Source organism: Chelonia mydas, chromosome 12, assembly GCF_015237465.2.
Source record: "Chelonia mydas isolate rCheMyd1 chromosome 12, rCheMyd1.pri.v2, whole genome shotgun sequence".
NCBI classification, from domain to species: Eukaryota; Metazoa; Chordata; order Testudines; family Cheloniidae; genus Chelonia; species Chelonia mydas.
Genome location: NC_051252.2, coordinates 20,253,561 through 20,274,468, shown reverse-complemented (window position 1 = coordinate 20,274,468; position 20,908 = coordinate 20,253,561). Strand labels below are relative to the sequence as shown.

At 43.2% G+C, this 20,908-nt stretch overlaps 1 protein-coding gene across 3 annotated transcripts in view; it reads left to right on the top strand.

Annotated features, from left to right (window-relative positions):
• Positions 1 to 8: 8 nt before the first annotated feature.
• LOC102941711 (uncharacterized protein F13E9.13, mitochondrial) overlaps positions 9 to 20,908 on the top strand; it is a 42,264-nt gene continuing 21,364 nt past the window's right edge. Inside the window, exons 1-4 of one of the 3 annotated variants that reach the window (XM_007058659.4) lie at positions 9 to 166; positions 443 to 518; positions 2,230 to 2,312; positions 15,105 to 15,285. In XM_007058659.4, coding sequence (XP_007058721.1) covers positions 446 to 518; positions 2,230 to 2,312; positions 15,105 to 15,285 — 337 coding nt within the window. In that variant the 5' untranslated portion in view covers positions 9 to 166; positions 443 to 445. Of the gene's footprint in view, positions 167 to 442; positions 519 to 2,229; positions 2,313 to 11,182; positions 11,289 to 15,104; positions 15,286 to 20,908 lie in introns of all 3 variants that reach the window. The other 2 variants (XM_037877402.2, XM_043526130.1) reach the window with 2 other exon arrangements.

The window sequence follows — 20,908 nt, the reverse complement described above, 5'->3', positions numbered from 1 at the left end:
GCGGGCAGCCGGTCGGGCGGGGCCTGCGGACGCAGGGGCGGAGCCGGCGGCCCAGACGCGGAAGCGGGAGGAAGCAGCGTGGCTTCCCCTGGATGTAAACACGGCGGCGGGGCCGGGCCAGGCCGAGGGGTCGCGCCGCGGGGCTTCTCCGGGAGGCCCTGCCCAGGTAACGGGGAGCGGCCGGGGCAGGGCTGAGGACCGGACGCTCCCTGCGTTGGGAGGGGAAGAGCCTGGGGGGAGCTGCCTGCGGCGCCCGCCTGTGTGGGCTTTGCCTGCCCTGGGTCAGGACAACCCGACTTTCCACTTTAAATCGCATCTCTTCCCTTCCCCTGCATTGCTGCCGTCACTCGGGGCTGTACCTCTCAGTAGTGAAGCACAGGAGCGTTCAGAGCTTGCCCCCCTGGGACTGACTGACTGACACCCCCTGTCTGTTTTCCCGTAGGTCATGAAGTTCCTGAAGCTCTTTGGGCGATTAAAGTCAGTTGTCATTGGGATGGTGCATGTGGGGGCATTACCAGGTAAAAAAGAGGTTTTATACTGATTGCAGCTCAGATAAGCCTGTGTCCAGTGAGTCTGATTTAATACCCCACTGACCCATGTTTGCTATTTCTTAACATCCAACAAGGCACAGAAGAGAAGTGGGGTGGAGCTAGCATATTGACATTCTTCCACATTGTCCAGCTTGCTGCCTCTTGCCTGCCTCCATATGTCTGTAATCTAGCAAGGTAGAAATGCACTATGCACCATATGATCACAACATAGCAGGTGCTGTTACGTGTAACCAGATCCAGCCTTTGCGTAGGAGTGCGCTCCCTGGACTTTACTTAAGTTGCACAAGTTTGTTGGCTGGATTTGCTCTGCTGTCCAGAACGTTAGAGTAGGTGACATTTTATGAGATCCCCATGCAGCCCTGGGTGAGCGGGACATTTAAGATCCCGCAACCTGAGCTCTTGGGAAGGGAGCCAGAAGAACTGCAGTCCCTGTTGTTGTGTGGGTTTTTTGTTTGTTTTCTTGTTGTTGTTTTTAGGGAATATTGGAAGTTAACCTTGTCGCTGAGCTCACCATTCCCATGGAGGGAAGGTGCTGGAGAGTGACTGGGGGGAATTGAGAATTTATGGGAGGGAGTGGGAGACAAAAGATCAGGGTTTCTTGTCAGGATACAGTGACAGTGACCTAGCTGGAAACCTGGTAGCTGAGATGAGCATGCAGGTTTTTCACTGGGACATTTGCCCTTGACTTCACAATGGAGCATCAGTAATATTAGCTAGTCAGTGTCAGGCAAATTCTTCAGGCCCTGCCCAGAGTGATCTTATGGCTGTGGCAGACAAATTGAAGGTGGAGCACTCACTAGGCTCAGTATTTTTAGAGTGGCTTCTGAGTTTGGTTGCCCAATTTGTGACATCTACAGCCTGATTTTCAGAGGTGCTGAATGCCTCTTCTGTTGGAATTGTGAGTGTTCAGCACCTCTGAAAATAAAGCCTAAAGTTAGGCACAAAAATATCAGAGGACTTCATCTTACCTTTAAGGAGAACAGACAGAAAAACAGCAGACTTCACTGCTTTTTGTCTGTTACTCATCAATGAGTTATTTTGCAACAGTTTGCAATTGTAGTTGTATCTCTGTGTCTTGGATACAGTCCTGTGTAGTGAGAACCTTCCTTTTAGCACCAGTGCAGTTTTTAAATTGTCTCCTGTGCATCATTCCTGTTTGTGTACCTCTGGGAAAACTGTCATGCAAGATTTAACCTCCACTTCTCATGAATCGTTGGAGAATCCCTACCAAGCATCCCTTCCTGTCAATTTCTTTGGTCTTCTTCCTATTAATTTCCCATCACTGGTGCAGAGTAGTTGCCTGTGACATTGCCACAGATTGAAATACATGCTTTGTCACTGGTAAAGAATGAGGTGTGATCACAATTACAGGCAAGAATGACAAGCTAGGTGCTGGTCTGGTTCAGTGTAAGGTTACGTTTGATATTCCTGAAGTATGAGGGCTTTTAAACCAGTTTTAGGAACTCAGTAGTCAAACCACGTCAATCAAGTTCTACTAGGGACAAGATACCATTAAGGTATGAGACATTATGCAACAGCCTACTACTCACATTATTTACTCTGCCAGTTTGTGCCTACTTTGGCAGTTCTGTCAATGCTTGCAATAATCTTAATCTAACTCTGACTTTGTTTTGATTTCTGCTTGTATCATGGCATATAACATTATTGTTCTTTGCAGGGACACCACAGAGCAGTTTGCCATTGACCCAGATCACTGATCAAGCCTGTCATGAGGCTGAGATTTACAAGGATGCTGGAGTTGTAAGTTTCATTTTTCATCCTTCTATTTTGATTTTTGCATAAAGATATTGCTATGTCAGAGTACGACAAATGTTGGTTCTGTGGAGCTAATATTTTCAAGATCACATTTATATTAGAGTTCTTGCCAAAACCTGGATCCAGACTGACATACAGATTGTTAGAAGGGGTTTGAAATTCAGTCCTAGATCCACATTTTGCAGATGGCCTCAATTTCTATAATAGTCTAGATCTCAGTATTCCTGAGCTTTGGAAGAATCTGGATTGGCACTTTGCAGCTCAGGGCCAATCACTTAAGCATGTCTGCAATCAAATCCTAGAGGAATCAGACCAGTTAAGGAAGTTAGATTGTCTTCTCTTGTTTTATGTTTGTACAGTGCCTACCACATGGGTTCCTGGTCCATAAATAGGTCTCTTAGGCACTATGATAACACAAATAATAATTAATATGATTAAGATAAGTTGGTTATTGCCAAACATCTTGTCAGCTTTGTTCTTTGATAAAATTGCTCAACCAGTCTGACAAAGTGGTATATTTGTTTGCCCTACATATTGTATTTTAATATAATTAAAGTGCTCTGTTTTGTGGACTTACTGGAGAATGGAGTATGCCCAGGCAGCAGATCAAGCACCTCCACTTCCCCTCTAAGCAGATTCAACCTGTTCTGGTTGTGCTGGCCCCTTTGTGTATATTATGCAGGGTACAAAAAGCACATGTGTCCATTTCTGCTAAGTGTAACCGTCCCATGATATACCCCTGGCAGTTAGTGCTCTTCTACTTTACATATCTAGAAGAGAAGATCTGAAAGGCCAGTCTCAGCCAAAGGCAACAAAATGCAGGTACTAGTGACTGAATTTCTATGGACCTCAGGTGTTGTAATAATTTCCATAGTTCAGCAGATTTTTAACAGGGTGCATGTCCTTTTAAAAGGTCAGGGTATGTTTTAAACATTTCATTGCACTCTGTATCTATGTGCTGCTGCACTTTTTGCTTTGACTTGACTGGAGTGCAAGTTTCTGGCATGGCAATGATGCAGGGTCTCAGTGATTGGGCTTTAAACAGGGCTTAAATGAATAAATAGTCACTCCTGTGAAATACTTTTATTTTCTGCGTAACATTTTGAGTATGTTTATTTTTATATAGTATCATAAATTCACATGGTACTTTACAGGCAGAGTAAAATTGAATCTAAGAGTGTAATCTTAAATTACAGAAAGCTAGAAATGAGATGCAGAACAACATTTAATGTAAAGAAGAGTTTGCAGAGTATTGGATGGATAAACCTAGAAGGAGTCATGGTAAAAGTGGGGAAGGAGAGCCGGGAGCATGAAAGTGAAAGAATGAGATGAAAGAGAGTATTAAGAAGAAATCTGTGAGGAGTAGGAGACATGTCAGTTGTAAGAGGGCATGAGGTTATGTATGGCCTTGGAGGCAGAGACCAAAGTAGAATCTGAGATGTTAAAAACTTACGCCCAAACCAGGCGAACTGCTCCATGGACGCAGACCTCTGTGCCTACAAAGAAGGCCATTGGCTTCACAGAGTTTACTCATGCAGAGTTTTCTGGACTGATGCCTCAGACTATAAGATAGTTGGGTCAGGATCTATGATTTGTTGTTGTTTTCGTCTTCTACAGCAAGGGTTCTGAACCTTTTTCTTTCTGAGGCCTCCCAACATGCTATAAAAACTCCACAGCCCACCTGTGCCACAACTGTTTTTCTGCATATCTAGTAGATTAAAAAATGTATTAAATTGATAGTTATACAGTTAAACACACACATATAATATAATATAAAAAAAAATAACATAGGCACAAAAATAAAAAACTGAATATTATTTCCTTTGTGTAAATCTGACAGGGTGCAGGTTTTGGCTTGAGGCTCACGCGGCAGGACATAGGCTTTGGCTCCTTAGTCTCTCTGCCCTGCACCCCAGTGAGTCTAGCGCCGGCCCTGAAACCTGCTCGTAGATCCCCAGTTGAGATCTGCATTCTACAGCACAAACCGCTCTGAGCACTTACTGAAAATACAACAGGAAATAAGTGACAGAATTAAGGCGACTAGAGTGTGATGTGGTCAGAGTGGCAGGAGAGGATAAGGACTAGCAGTAGGGCTTTGTGTAGAATGGCTGGGATAGGGAAGCTAGAGATTAACATTTTGGTAGAGGGATCGGGTACAAAAGTAATCTGTAGTTCTCTTAAAGCCACTGTCAAACATTCCGTTATTTGACTATACTGGAGCTTAAATGAATATTTAGCAGGGGGAATTTTGTTTCCCTTGTGTAAGGAGTTATACATTGAAGCCTTTAGGGACAAAACTGAAACAGCGTCACAAATACATTTTAAAAAATCTGATGAAGAAAATGTAAACACTTTAATATAACTCCCTTCATTGGCCTCTGTTTTAGAACATCTTCAGCAATTTTAGACAAGTCACAAATATTAATATATGAGTTTGTGAAAAAAAATTTTTTTGTTTTTGCCTTTCTTTGCTGGATCCTCAGTTCCCTTTCTTCAATTAATATAACAAATCCTGTACTGACTGGGCTGCCATAATTTGCAGTATCAAAATTGCTAAACTCTTCACTTGCAAGCTTAAAACTCGCTCTGTAGATAGATGAAAGGTTAATGCAGTAATTTCTCTGCATATTAAATCTTATATTCACTCAGAGTAGAAGTAATAGCACAAACATTCCACATAGCATTCACAAGTGCAGTAATAGTTACATCAAACCTATCTTTAGTTCCAAAGTTGAACACTAGAAATAGGCTTTACAGTTGAAACACCTTATTGCATTGTGATTGCAACACCAAACACGTGAGAACTCTGAAAAACAATGAAAACCACACACCTGTTCTTTTGGTAATGAGGGACAGAAATAGCTGTGAATATCAATAAGGAGGTTGTTATAAAATTTGTGCTGAGAACCCCGATAATGCTTTCCTTCTGCTACCCTGTATCACTTGCACCATTTTCTCTAGCACTTCGAATGGTATACTGGTTCTCATTACACTTCAAAGGATTACTGGTTTCTGGATATTGAGAGAGCACTCCTCCTCCAAATTCAGCTTCTTCTGGGGAGGCAAGGAATCTATTGTCTCTCTCCCCATGGGGACTTGAGGTGAATGGTTAGACTGCCTCTTCACTTCTCTTGAAGGGTCCTGATGGTTCTCCTCTCCCACTAGAAGACGGATGTTCTTTAGTGCCTCAGACACTTGAAATGTTGCTCAAATCTACCCAACTGCTGTCTGGCAACTACTTGTTGATAATTACATGTTTACATAGGCAAGAGTGCTCTGTGTACCCAAGCCAATCAAGAATTTAGTATCTATGAGATAGAATCAAAGTCCAGAACCATAGCTAGGGGTCTTCAGAAAAGGCCTTCCCCCCCTTTGATCCCCTACATCATTTGCATATAACTATTTCCTCCATGCTAAGAACCTTCACAATATTGTAATGTTTCTCTGGCTAAGTGCATTGTACATAACTGCTTTTGAGCTAGCTTATCTTGAAGCAGCACCATCTATCGTAGGCATTCCTAATGTGCCCATTACCATGGTAGGAAATTGACAAGATCAGCTGGCAGGCTTTACCACTGAAGTGACTCTTCCTCTTTTGGAAGAGGCACTTACACAGCAACAGTGCCAGGCCCCATCAACCCTACTGCAGAAGTTGGATTTTAAGATTCATACTTTGGTCACCCACTAGGAAACACAGGGTGTTACCACTATTACTTATGAACTCTATCTACAATAGACCTTTATCAAGCATTTCTCACTAGGGCTATCACTGCTCCCACTGAAGATAAGGTTTTCGTGACTTCAAGGCTGGGAATTGTTAAAATTGCTTAGTGTAGACAAAGCTACAGACAGTTTAAATTTTCAGAGCACTCTACATACACAGCATTGATTAAAGGAAGTCCTGCATCTTTAGAAGGTAACTTGTCCAGTCCATTAGCAGTTTTTTAACATAATAAATATGAAGGATTTATAAAGTTGGAGCACAATAATGAAGACAAGTGAGTGCTCAAATAGGAGGCCATCTGTGCTGAAAAATATCAAATACCATGTACTTGTATTGCCAAATAACCAGGTTGCCTACACAAGATTTTATAAGTGACAGATTCTGAGACTTTAAGTTCTCTGCAATTTTTCCAGTGTTCTGCTTTCATTTTAAGACAGTGTTTATAGCAAAAATACAGGGTTCACAATGTAAATCATTGGACTTATGTTAACTCAGCCTTACAGAAAGCTTCTACATTGAAACAACAAGGGTTCAACTTTTCCTCCTTCACATCATTTACTTTAATTAACATTTACTTTCATCACCTAGTTGAGACTATTTAAATACTACAATGAAGTACAGGCAATTTAAAAATACAGCAAAATACTCCGCTAGTATGAGGACATTGCTAAAGAAACATTGATTATGTTGTTGTCGTCATGCTTTTTACCCATATAGTTTCCCAAACAAGTCTGTCTTGTTGCACTGGCTCCTTGTAAAGAATTTGGGGTTCTCCCTACCTCCTTTGTACTTGGAAAGTTTTACAGCTATGTGCCTAATTTGCATTAGTTTTTTGGCAGTGAAAAATGAGCACCTAGACATATTTTTAACTGCTGGTAAAAGCTGCTGCATGGATATGGCAATGAATGATGGTTGGAGTCTAAGTGTAACCTGCACTTTACTCCTGGGGGAATTTTGCACCCCTGCACATACGCAGAATTCATGTCCCTTGCAGATTCCCCTTCCCACCTGGTAGAAAATAGATTCTGCCAGGGAAGTGCTGCAGTTACTCCTTTTGCCCACCAGAGACTGCTGTAGCACCAAAAGAAAGGGCAGATGACTCCAGGCCAAGCAGCCAGCCATGGAGAGGGAGGGGGCAAAGGCTACCTTCCTCACAGCGCCCTGCCCACAGGGCTGGGTGAGGAGGCACAGGACACTGTGGGGAAGAGGGGCAAACAGACTGAGGCACATGGTGCTGCTAGTGGGTCATCTAGACTGGGGTACAGAAGGGCTAGTGGGGGGTCACAGGAGCTATTTGGGTGACCACCATTGGGATGGGGGATAAGGGGTGGGTGAGTGGGGGTGCAGGGACACATGGGGATAGGGAGAGGGGGGAGCAGGGACACACAGGGATAGGGGCAGATGTGCCTGACTGAATGGGAGAGGCTAAGGGTCAGCCAGGGTCTGCATGGGGGAGGGTCCTCAACTCCCTAATAACCCCCACCGCAAAAAAAACCCCACCGTGTTCCATACTTCTCCCACCCACACCTAACAACCCTCCAGGTTCGTTCCCAGGCTCCTTCCCAGCAATTACTTCCCTCTCCCTCAGCTCCTCTGTTACTGCTGACACCCCCAAGCCTTTTCACTGCTTCTGAGAGGTGTGGGGAATACATTTCTGTACTGTAATTTAAATGAATTATTACTCAGAAGTCTATATTAATATGTCTAGTAAGGAATCAATTTGTCAAAAAACATTTTCTGAATCTTTTTGGTTGTCTGTATTGTTACAGATATACTTGCTGGCGGGTATTTTGAAATAAATTATCAAAATAATTGAAACTGGCATGATTATATTGTGTTATTTTGACAAATAAAATATGCAGAATTTTGCAGAATTTTAAAATATTGTGCACAAAATTTTTAGGCACAGAATTTTTATTTTCCCCAGGCATAATCCTTGTTTCTTAACAGTTTCTTAAGTCCCATCCACACTATAGTGTGGTGGAATCTTGCATAATTATTATCTGATATACCTTGATTTAGTAACAGAGTAGTACACAAAAAACCCCTTACATATCTAAGATAAAGAAGAAATCTTTTTGTTCAAGTAGAGCTTTTGAAGGAAAGCTGGTCTTGTGTTTAGGGTAGATGATTCCTACAAACAGAAAGTAGATCTTGTAGGACAGTGGTCTCCAACCTTTTTATGCACAAGATCACTTTTTGAATTTAAGTGAAACCCAGGATCTGCCCCACCCCTTATCCAAGGCCCCGCTCTGCTCACTCCATCCTCCCTCCCTCCGTTGCTCACTCTCCCCCACTCTCACTCACTTTCACCCAGCTGGGGCGGGGGGTTGGGTTGCGGGCTCTGGGCTGAGTCTGAGGGGTTTGGAGTGTGGGAGGGGGCTCTGGGCTGATTCTGGGGCAGAGGGTTGGGGTGCAGAAGGGGTGCAAGTTCTGGGAGGAAGTTTGGGTGCAGGAGGGGGCTCTGGGCTGGGTCAGAGTGTTGGGGTTCAGGAGGGGGTATGGGGTGTCAGCTCTGGAGGGGGGATCAGCATTGGAGTAGGGGGTTGGGGTGCAGGAGGGCGTATGGGATGCTGGCTCCACGAGGGGGTTCACGGCTGGGGGTGCAGGAGAGGTGCGGGCTTCCATCAGGTGGCATTTACTTGGCCGGCGGCACAGCAGGGCTAAGGCTGGCTCCCTGCCTTCCCCGACCCTGCACCACACCCAGAAGCAGCCAGCATGCCTTTGCAGCCCTGGGGGGGGGCACGTGGCCCTATCCTCCATGACTCCTCTCTGCAGGCACTGCCCCCACAGCTCCCATTGGCCGCAGTTCCCCATTCCTGGCCAATGGGAGCTGTGGGAGTGGTGCTTGCAGGCAGGAGCAGTGTGCAGAGACTCCTGTCCCCCTGGCGTGCTGGCTGCTTCCGGCAGCGGCGTGGGGCCTGCCTTAGCCCTGCTGCGCCACCAGACTTTTAGCGGCTGGAGATAGTGATCGACTGGCAGAGGCTCCAGGATCGACCAGTCGAACGCAATCTACCGGTTGGTGACCCCTGTTGTAGGACAATGTGCCAAATGATTTCCTTTTATAGGGGAGCGGCTGAGGCAGAGCTAGAGGCATGGATTTGTCCAGAACACACCTGGGTGCTGGAAAGGAGATATAAAATGATGATTCCTAAGTGAAAGTTAGATTTCTTCTAGACTGTTGTTTGTGTAACTATATCAGCATTAAGGGAAATGGTAGACTCCCCTCTGTAGTTAGAAGGGTGTTTTTTTTTTTTAAGAACAAATATCCAATATCTAATTGTAACAAAAGGAGAGCTTTTTGTTATTATAATATTTTGCACACAACACATTTTAGACACGTGTACACATCACTCAGAATTAAAGGGGTTACAGGAAATATTTTATATGAGAAGGAAGGCGATTGTCTGAATAAAGAAGATGTAAATAATCTTAATATTCAGCTAAAAAGAAATGCTAGAGAAATAATTACAAGAGTTTTATCTGTTCCTATCCAAATAAATTCTGTTTTGGAATATGTAATACTGTAACTGTTGCCATAGATTTCTGCTCTATAAGCTTAAGTTCCAAGAACTTTAATTCAGCATAACTGTTTTCTCTCCACCATTTTAATTAGCTGTCTGATAATGAAATCTGTTTTATACCCATATGAATTCAGTAAAAACACAAAAATCTGTGGTAAGTGTTATAGTTTTGACACAAAAATAAGAAAGCAAGCTTTGAGTTAATGTATCTGTAATTCAGCTCAATGTATTGCAGAACATATGTTCTCTTTTTTCTAATTAAACAAAACCTAATGTGCAAAAGAACACAGTCCTATCTGATGGTACCCAAAGAATAACATGTTATTAAAGTAATACCCAGAGCCTGTTGCATTGCCCAGGGCTGAGGGGCACTCTGGTTGAGGAACAGATCTACTGAAGTGTCTGGGTATAAGTGTATTAAGGGGAAAGGGTTCGATGTTTGTGCTTTTGATTGGAGCTAATGTGTTTTAGTATCTTGTGCTGGGAGCTGTTATAATAATGGGAGAGGCTTTCATTTTTAGATTTTAATGAATAAATGACATACTATTTTTTTAATGCTCATAGAAAAATTTCAAAAGTTTTCATAAATAATTTTAATGATAATTTTCCGTCCAGACTGTTATCAATATAAAATATTTGTATTCTCTAGGTCACCTAATCTGCTGTATGTCTACAAACCACACAATCAAAAATTATCACTTGTGTTATTCAGTATATATTTTTTTCTATCATGAAGCACAGTGTGGACAGCATTAATTTGAGGCCTAGACATAGCCCTCTATGACTTCCCTCTCAAACTGTGGGTCAGCACATAGTCTGCTTCCTCTCTTCTCAGAAGCTACTGTGAAATGCCAGCAACACAGTCCAGTCCCTCAAGTCTGCTATCTTCATAGGGGCAGCCATAGGCACTGTTCTTCCTGATTGTTTTATGGTTCATGAGAACGATCTTGTGGGGTGGACTGAGGCTGGCCAGTGCATATACAAAGCAGTGCATCTTCCCAGGCTGTTTGTTGGTGGCGAGTATATTGTGAGACTGGCTAACGGATCTTGGGTGGAACTGAGAGGGGGATAGGAGACACTGATGTTGGGCTCATTGAACTAATGCTTCTTTTCTTATTCCATAGCAGTGGTCAGGACTTGGGAACCCATTCCTACCACAATAGCAATATAGGAGCGGGGGCTTCTTACCCTGGGAGGATAGGAGTTCTAGCACTTCTCCTGTAACTCTGAAGTGAAGAGGAGACTTTCCTGTAACTCTGGGATGAAGAAGAGAATTCCCATCTCATGAGTTCTAAGTATCTATAATATTTTTTAATTATAAACAAAAACCCCACAAACAACCACTGGCTTGGGTCCTTTTCGCCTCTCGAATGATGCATACACACACAATAAATTATTACTATTACAGCTCTATTAGCTTCTACTTCCTGTACGACGGTATAAACTCTTAACATAAATGGGGGTTGGTTTTTGCCTTTGGGTTGTAGGGTCTTTTATATTAGTTATTCTTAAAACTATGTGGACTTTTGCCCTCCTACTGCTCAGGCAAATAAAAATCTCATAGGATAATTTCTCCCTCCGTGGTGATAATTTTTGTTGTGCCCAAGGTTCTGGCAGGTGACTTGAATCGCGCCGTGGGCAGCCACCTCATTGCCTGTGATCCAGGAAAAGGCCTTCTGTGAGATTGGAGGGTTTGGAAACTGCTTGCCCAAGGTGACTGCCTCACCATTTTTGCAGGGAGATATGATGCTGCCAGTGGGAGCAAGGAATCCTACATTCTATCTGTTGTTCACCTTCTGGTTCCTCTTGGTGGCTGTTATCTGCTTCGTGATGGATCAGAGTTTAGTGCAAGGCTGCATTTCATGTGTGCAGATGATGCAGCCCTTGTGACTCACAGTGTTGATGCCCTACATCTTATTACTGAGTTTTCTGTTTCATGCAAAATCTTTGGGCTAACAATGAGCTTGAAGAAGACCTATCATGCACCAAGGCTCTTCAGAACCCATTCCAGATATCACCTTAAATGGTATTCATCTGGATGTTGTTGACCAACTTTGCTACATTGGCTCTACTGTTACCAGCAGTGTAGATCTTGATGCTGAGCTGACCAGTAAAATCGGCAAAGCAGCCCAGGAACTTTGGTCTTTTGCAAGACAGAGCCTGGAACAATAACAAATTGTCAAACTATAGTGAAAATCTGTATTTCTGAGATGTGCTTTATCCACTCTTCTATATGGATTAGAAACATGGACAACTTACATCAAATATATCAAAAGACTAAACAGTTTTCATATCAGATGCCTGTATAAAATTCTTCAAATAAAATCACAAGACAGGCTGATAAATATGGAAGTGTTAAATTGTGCTGGTATGTCATTCATGGCAATGTTGATCAGTAAAAAAGATGAAGGTGGCTTGGACATGTCAACCGAACACCGGATAACTGGATCCCAAAGCGTGTGCTGTACTCTGAAGATTGCAAAGGGTCTAAAAAGAGAGGCAGACCGCTGCATAGATTTCAGGGTGCTTGCAAGGATGATTTAGTATCCTTTGAAATCTCTGTGGATGATTGAGAAATGCCGTTCTGGTTGGCTTGTAGACGGAGTGAGGCATTGTGAGGCGGACTGGATCGAGCTTTGTGATGACCAGCGTTAGGGGAGGAAAGAATCTGCTGCTCTGATTCAGAGAATTGCTAGTGTGTAGGTATGCCCTACCTGAGGATGGGACTGTCACTTGCGCATTGGACTGAGCAGCCATCAAAGAACTCAGCAGCGTATACACCATGCTAAGCAAAGAGCGACAGTGCCAGTAGCATTTCAGTACAAGAAGTTTTTGTTTCATGCACAAGACCCTTTCTGCCATGGCCAGACTATTTAAAAAAAAAAAAAAGTAAACTGACCCATAGAGCTGGTCAGAAGTTCTTTGATGGAACATTTTTTGGTCAGAGAATGCCAATTGTGAAAATTGAAAAACTTTTTGCAGAGACTTTGACAAATTTGCAATGGAGAAATTTCTGGTTTCCTACCAGCTCATCCACCTGCTTTTTCAGCAGCCCAGGCTTCCAGGCTCCTCTTTTTTTCCAAGAACCTGTAAGCATTGAGAGCCCCAGCTCCTAAACTCCCAGGCTCCTTGGTCCTTCCATAGCTTGCATGGCAGAGTACCATGGAATGAGTCGTCTTCGGGTTTTCAAATCCCAACTTACGAGGTTCCTAGCTCAGCAAGGTAGACTCAGCCAGGGTACCAGAGCTTTCAGAGTCTGCAGCTCTGGGACAGCCCACTGAGAAGACTGCCCCAGAGTTGGGACTCCAGTCTGTTTTTGAAGAGAGTTTTGAAATTTGAATAAATCCAGATCAGAACAAATCCAAATTTTGAAATATCTTAAATCCTTTGCAAATTGGAGTTGCACAGCTCTACAAATCAGCAACTTTGGGACTTTGACGTGTGTGTGTGTGTGTGTGAGAGAGAGAGAGAGTTACCTTTCCTTTGACATCAGCTGGGTTCAGCAGGCTTTCTTGAATGAGTAGACTAGAAAACATTTGATCAAGTTGGGATTTCTGGAGCAATTATTTGCTGCATCCCAGAGAGTTTTATGGAATGTTTTAATTGTATAATTCTGAGAGTCCCAAATGGTGACTGATGGTTAGTCAGTCACCTTTATCCCACAGTGTGAGCACAGGATGAGAAGTGAAGGTGTTAAGCTGTTTAGTTGTGCAGTTGAATTGGACATGATTAAGAACAGATTTGAGGTTTCTTTATCAATACCCGTACTGTTTCTCATGGGAGATTTGGTGGCTGGGGGATCCTTGACTTGCAAAGCTGAGTCCTCCCAGTGAGGAAACATCAGATAGTGAATGCCTCCATTAATTTGTTTGAGCTTTCAGACTAGGTCCATTGCTGAGTAACCATTTGTTAGCCAACTAATAAAAGTGTGACCTGTGCCTCTAAGGAGATGTGTCACCTATTTATCTAGGTATTTAACTGTCAGTCAGCTGGGGACATCAGCAGTATCCTATTATGTTATTCTCCATCATATTTATTCTAGTATGGTGCAGGTATATGTCTTATCACACTGTTTCAAGAGACTGTTTAAATGCTCAAATTTGTTTTCCCATTCCTTCATTTTAGGTGTCTGTTTGTGATGTCGGATGTTTAGTCTTTAACTCGGCCATCACATGCTGGCTGCACATTTATGATATCGTATCTTTTGTTTTCAGAAATAGCTTCTGCATTAAAAAATACTGTTAAAATGAAAAAAATATACAAATGTAATATTTCCTTAAAAATATTTGTCTTTCTTCCTGGTTCTACATTCTTAAGTTACCATTAGCCGCACCATCATTGATTATTATTTCACTTGTTATCGTCCCTATGGTAAAATTTTCTTTGTTGAAATGCTGTCTCTGGTGCCTTCCAAACACGTTTAGTTCGGTTAAGACACCCTGATAGGCTAAGATCTCTTGGGAATAATCTCACTTTCCCCTAATTATGGAGTTGTAAAGAAAATAGGAGTTATGTATTTTTTTTTTCAAATGATTCCCTTCTGTACTTTTAGAATTAAGTGAAGGTAGGTTAAGAAGGTCCAAATTCTTTTAAGAATCCTTATGTGAATGCAAAACATTAGATTTGAATGGCTCTTTCAAGGATATATTTTTAAACTTATTAGTCCTGGACATAATTATATATGATTTTCAGCTATTGAAAATTTTCTAATGTATACCATACTGATGATTAAAAAAACAACCACTGTCCCATATAATGTGCAAAGATGTTTGATGAATCACACAGGTTGAATCAGCAAAATAGTTTATAGCCACTCCATTGTTTACCAAATATATGTTTCTACCAAATGAGACATATAGTAGACAATAAAAAGCCAACATCTTCTGTTAAGCAACCTTGAATCCAAAATATGAGCAGTGTTGAAGCTTAATAACAAAGTTATAGGCACCTTAAAAATACTGTACATAGATATTTAACTCCTCCTCTTCTCCCTCAAATTTTAGTCATTTGAAAACATTTTCACTGATACAGTAAAAAAACAAACCCCAAAAAACCCCAAAAGAAACCTTTGTTTATCCAAAATAACTTTAGTCTCTTGATATTAATTGATTTGAAAATTTTCTTGATTATCTAAAAATGCAATTGTCCAAACTTATTCAATATACTCTATTCCATCTGAATAATTGAGGTTTGACTCTACAGTATATATTTTAAATTGGATTTATGATTTAACGTGTTCCTCTATAGTTCGCATTGTAGCACAGATTCAAAGGAAATCTAATTGACAAAGTGTGTAATTGAAATCACATTTATTTCATTTTGTGATTACAGATATGATATTGACTAAAGCATTTTTGCAAGTGGGTATTTGCATCAACAATTTACTGCAGATAATCCCTTCTTTGAAAAAACCCTTTAAATATAGTGTTTCTTTTTAATATAAGCCTTTGTCTAATATCAAAATAGCTATGATTTATTTGAAATGGCTCTTTTCAATTTAATCAGATTTCTCTATAATAATCTCCACAGGATGGCTTGATGGTGGAAAATATGCATGACCTTCCTTACACCGTTTATGTTGGGCCAGAAATAACTGCAGCAATGGCAGTCATTAGTGCTGCAGTGAAACACACCTGCCCACGTCTCCCATTGGGTATCCAGATTCTGTGTTCTGCAAATCAACAGGCTGTAGCTGTTGCTCTTGCTTCAGGTAATGGAAATGACTCATAATTTGGTACTGGTAATTGATGTGATATTTCCTCTCTGAAACTTGTGTGCTAACATAGACACCCTCAGGAAGGAGACAGGAAGGGCACAGAACCTTCAGTACTCTCTCTCTCTCTCTCTCTTTCTCTCTCTCTCTCCTGAAAAGGCAGGAAGAGGGTTGTACAAAAGATGCCAACTTCTTATTGAGATGGTCCCTATTCATTGCTCAAGTGAGAGGCAAATAAAGATTAATTTCATCCACAATGGTTAAACATCTGATTTCAGTTATATCTTGGGTTACTCTTGTTAGCTACTGTAACTGAATTTTTGTAAATGAATGTTTTGATGGGGTAATTAATACGAAGATTTTATTCTTTGAGTGATTGCTCATGTCCATTCAACTTAGGTGTGTGTGCCAGAAGTTTTTCCCTCAGCAGCATCTGTAGGGGACTGGCTCTGGCGCCCCCTGGAGTGGTGTGCATATGTCGTGGCATATAGGGCTTTGCCAGTCCCCTCCACCCTCAGTTCCTTCTTTCCGCCCGTGACTGTGCATAGAACTGGTGCTGCTTCAGCTAGAGCTGTTGCTTTTCGTTTGTTCAGACTCTTTTGCCTCTTGCAAATATTACTGTATATAGTTTCCCTCTAATTTAGTTCAACCTTTTAGTTAAGTTAGAGACTTAGTAGGTCCATAAAGGGACTTCGCCTCAGGATGGGGCATGCCCCAGTCCCCAGGCTTTAAACCTGCGATCATTGTAAAAGGCCCATGTGAGCCAGCACTGGCCTCCTTCTGTGGCTCCAGCCAAGAAGCCCAGGAAGATGGGGCAAGGAAGGTCTCCATCTTCCCACAAGGGAAAGGACAAGTCTGGGGTGGACAAAGGCCCTGTTTCAGGCACCTCCTCACCCCCTTCGGGATTCTGGGCCCCAGCTCAGGTTGAGTGGTGTAGCCCAGCCTGCAAAGGCAGAGGTCCTCGTCAGCTCCAGGTGCCGTCCACATTGGAGGCCCTCCAAGCAGTGCAAGACATTATGTCCCTCCCGATGCCACACACTTCAGCCCCTACGGGGTCCCGGTCCCAGGGTAAACCACCACAGTCTCCACCTTTCCGGCAGCGCTCCCCGTCGTGGGAGACATCCTCCCAAAGGTCGCCCTCTCGCAGCCGACACGCTTCTGACTGTGGTAGGCAGAAGCTTCATAGCCCCATCCGGTCTCCGGACCTAGGACGAGGGCAGAGAGGCTTGAGGCACAGCTCGCCAGTAACCGGGAGCAGACCTCTGGAGGCACGCACCTCCCGGCAGGAGTTTCGCAGTCGGCGCCCGGAATCTCCGTGGCACTGGTACTGTTCCAGGGACAGGTCAAGGGACCAACGGTACCGTTCCCCAGACTGTCGCCAATCCCTCAGGGTGGCATCACCGCGTGTGGCTGCATCTAGTTCCCAATCCCTCTCCACACTCGTGAGGCATAGATCGCCAGCCCGGAGTCATTGCGGATCCACTGCGTGCCGCTGGTCGCCAGGGCCCCAATCCAGACTCTCATAGAGGTCAGCTACATCCAACTTTGGGATGGGTGACCAGTACCAGTCGTGACAGAGACACCAATCAGCCCTGTCTTGGTCGCAGGGGAGCGACCACTTGGGCTCTGGCTCAAGGTTCCCTAGTGGTGGGAGCAAGGTTCCCTAGCTAGGGAAGTAGCCGGCATGATCTTCCAGAGGTGGGGAACTCCCCAAGTGGATTTGTTCACCACCAGGCAGAACAGGAGGTGCCACAGGTTTTGCTCCAGATGGGGTCTGGGCAAGGGCTCCCTCTCTGATGCCTTCCTCCTTCTGTGGGCAAGAAGCCTGATGTATGCGTTTCTTCCGATTCTGCTCATCAGCAAGGTCCTAGTGAAAATCAAGAGGGACAAGGCGCAGCTTGTCATGATTGCCCCGCTGTGGCCTCACCAGCACTGGTTCGGGATGCTATCAAGCTGGTCAGCAATCCCTCCCTGGCTTATGCCGAACTGACCGGACCTGCTGTCACAGGATCACGGCCACCTCTTGCACCCCAACCTCACGTCCCTCCACCTCACAGCGTGGATGTTGCGTGGCTGAACCCGGATGAACAGGCCTGTTCGGACGGGGTCCAGAAGGTCCTCCTTGAGAATAGAAAGCCCTGGACTAGGCAGACCTACCTCGCATAGTGAGCGAGGTTCTCCCGCTGGGCGGCCAAGCGGGGCATTTCCCTTTCTCATTCTTCGGTGCAGTCGATCTTGGACTACCTGCTTCATTTAAGGAACCAGGGCCTGGTGCACTCCTCTATCAGGGTGCACCTGGCGGCCATTTCGGCATTTCATCCACCAATTCAGGAGCAGACTGTGTTCTCCCATGACGTGACAGTCAGGTTCCTTAGAGGCCTCGAGAGGCTCTTTCCTCAAGTCCGGTCCCCAGCCCCTCAGTGGGATCTCAACTTAGTGCTGTCCAAGCTCACGGGCCCGCTCTTTGAGTCTTTGGCCTCATGCTCCCTTTCCACCTATTGTGGAAGGTAGTTTTCCTGGTGGCAGTGATGTCAGCAAGGTGAGACTCCGAGCTATGAGCCCTGACTTCAGAATCGCCATACGCGGCCTTCTATAAGGACCAGGTCCAGTTCCGGCCCCACCCGGCTTTCCTTCCCAAGGTAGTGTGTATTCTCCACATGAACAAGGACATCTTTCTTCCGGTCTTCTGCCTTAAGCTCTATGAGACTAGTGAAAAGAGGCACCTTCACGCTTTGGACTCTGAGGAGGGCTCTGGCTTTCTACCTGGATTGGACAAAGCCTTTCCGTAAGTCGACTCAGCTTTTCATCTCTACAGCTGATAGAATGAAGGGCCTCCCAGTGTTCACGCAAAGGATTTCTAACTGGATCACCTCTTGCATTCGAACCTGCTACGAGTTAGCGGGAGTCCTCCACCGCCAATTGTCAGAGCCCACTCGACTAGAGCGCAGGCAGCTTCAGTGGCCTTCCTGGCATGCTTCCCGATCCAGGACATCTGTCGAGCCACAACATGGCCCTCAGTACAGATGTTCATGGCCACTATGCCATCACGCAGCAGATTGGGGATGATGCTGGATTCAGCAGAGCTGTATTGCAATCTGCATGTCTGTGAACTCCTTTTACTTGCCTCCATGGGTACTGCTGGGAATCAGCTAAGTTGAATGGACATGAGCAATCACTCGAAGAAGAAAAGACAGTTACTTTTTTCCATAACTGGTGTTCTTCGAGATGTGTTACTCATGTCCGTTCCACAATCTGCCCTCCTTCCCCACAGTCAGAGTTTCTGGCAAGAACCAACTGAGGATTGAGGGGGCCAGCAGCGCCCTATATACTACAGTATACACGCGCCGCTCCTGAGCCAGTCCCCTACGGATACTACTGAGGGAAAAACTTCCAGCACCGGTGCATGAAGCGAGCACACACACCTACGCTGAATGGACGTGAGCAACACCTCTCTTAACCAAAATATTAAGCAATTTAAATTGTGCTTAGAAAAGTTAAATATAAATTCAACTTACCTTGCTACATGAATCCCGTAAGAAACAGCAAGGCTAGCAACAGTTGTACAGTCTCCTCCTCCCTGCTGAAAGTTTGGTTCAAACAATTTGTGTTCCACTCATTTGTTTCTTGGTTTAAAGCTGATGGCTGAATTAACACTGAAATCTTGCATTTCGTATCATTACCTTTAAGTAGTGACAAATAAATCTCAGGTTATATCGGCATGCTCTTTTCTAGCTTACAAGTATATTTTCCGTGATCTATTTTATCTTCTTGCATTGCTGTATTGCCTTTTTCTTCCATGCTTCACAACCCACACTGTTGCAGGTAAGTTCTCAGGCTCCTTTGAACCACTGGAGTCTTTTAGTTACAGAGTCATGGTGAGTGGAGAGCAGATGCATCTTCTTATAATATCATACCATTTAAATGGTTGTTTTTACCAGTTTTTGTTTCTAATGCTTTTGTAATATTTTAGAAACTATCCCCTAATGATTTTATCCTTTTTGTTGAGAAAACACTGTTCTTCTCTCCCAGTATTTTGAATGGAGTTCATCTGAATATCATTGTTTTAATTTTAATACAAATGACAGTAACTTTGACAAAGATTCTTGTCATATCAGAATATTTTTATTGGTGATTGAGCTTCTCTGATTTTTTTTTTTTTTTAAAAGCTCAGCTCTGTAAATAATATCTACTGCTGCAGAGCAAGGCAGGCAGCACGTACCATTCCATGTCCATGAATTGTGTGCATGCAAAAATATGCACACACGCTTTCTTTGATGCACTTCAGATCACAGGACTCCCATGTAAAGGACCATTTAAACTGCTCTGACTGGTAGTTTGCACATGCATTTACCGAGATTGCCCAGGCAAGAGCAGTGTATTCACATGTTTGTGCATGTATAGTTTTAAAAACCTGGCACTTTCTTTTGTAAGACCCACAAAATTAAAAGATGTTTAACTTTGTGTTTTAAAAATATTAAAAATACCATTCAGAAAATGTGGACTTGTCTATTAGAATGACAGCTATGATTTGGTTGAATTTCTCTCTGAAAATCTTGAGAGTCTCTTTCTTAAGAGAGTTTTTATTAATAGAAGTGTTTTGAACTGTGATTTCTTTTCAACATTTTAAAAAGTGAAACTGCATTTTTGCTGTTGATCTGGTTGGTAAACTAGCAAGCTTAATCTATTTTCATTGCTTCCCTAAAGCTTATAGGAAAAGCTATGGCTGCAATAAAAAGTAACTAACAAAATCCAGTTATCTTTTAATTTTTAGGTACAGTTTCCATATAGGGATACTTGGAAGTGCTTAAGTGCTTGCAAAAATGTCAATTTATTGTATTTCAAAAAATCTGAACTGGATGCTTTAAATTAACTGGGGTTCATTTAGGGACATGTTGCAGTACCAAAAGGAGAAGATATTGAAGTATTTCTGACTTCTTAGCCATTGTTAATGAGGGAGAGAATTCCTGAAGGTACTGTTAGAGTTCTGTACTACTTGCTGTGTAACTGGGGGACTGGAGCTCTGAAGGACCTGTGTTTAATGCATTTCATTCAACTACTGCAAAAATGATTGTATCAAGCTCAATGAACAGGAAAGCAAGAAGAAAGAGGGAATCCTTGTAATCTGAAGAGCCCCTTTCAGCAACTCTTCATTAAAGTGAATGCTGCTTGTAGATCCCTCATCTTTGGTCAGTATTTCTGTAATGATGCAGTAGTGACTGGATTGTGTAATGCTGCAGTTTTAATGGTCAATAGAGGTGACTATTAATAATCAGAGCATTGCACATTTTAGTCTTTGTTACAAAAACACTTAAAGATGTGGTACTTGAAAAAGCAGATGCAGCAGCAGCAACATCTCCTGCTATTATGCAGCCATTTCATTCCCTTTGGGGAATGTGTCTGTCTACTCTCTGTCGGTAATAATACCTTTGAACAGAATTGTGTTGGAAAACAGCAGTTGGCTTCTGGCTTTTGAGAAAATGTAAGGAAATCAGAAGAAGCACAAGCACTTTGTCACTCATACAAACATTTTGTCTGTAGGTGAGGAATGAAGCAGAGATGAACTTCTCAATTTCCCTCCCAGTATTTTAACTCAAAGGAATTATCAGATAAATCTGACATT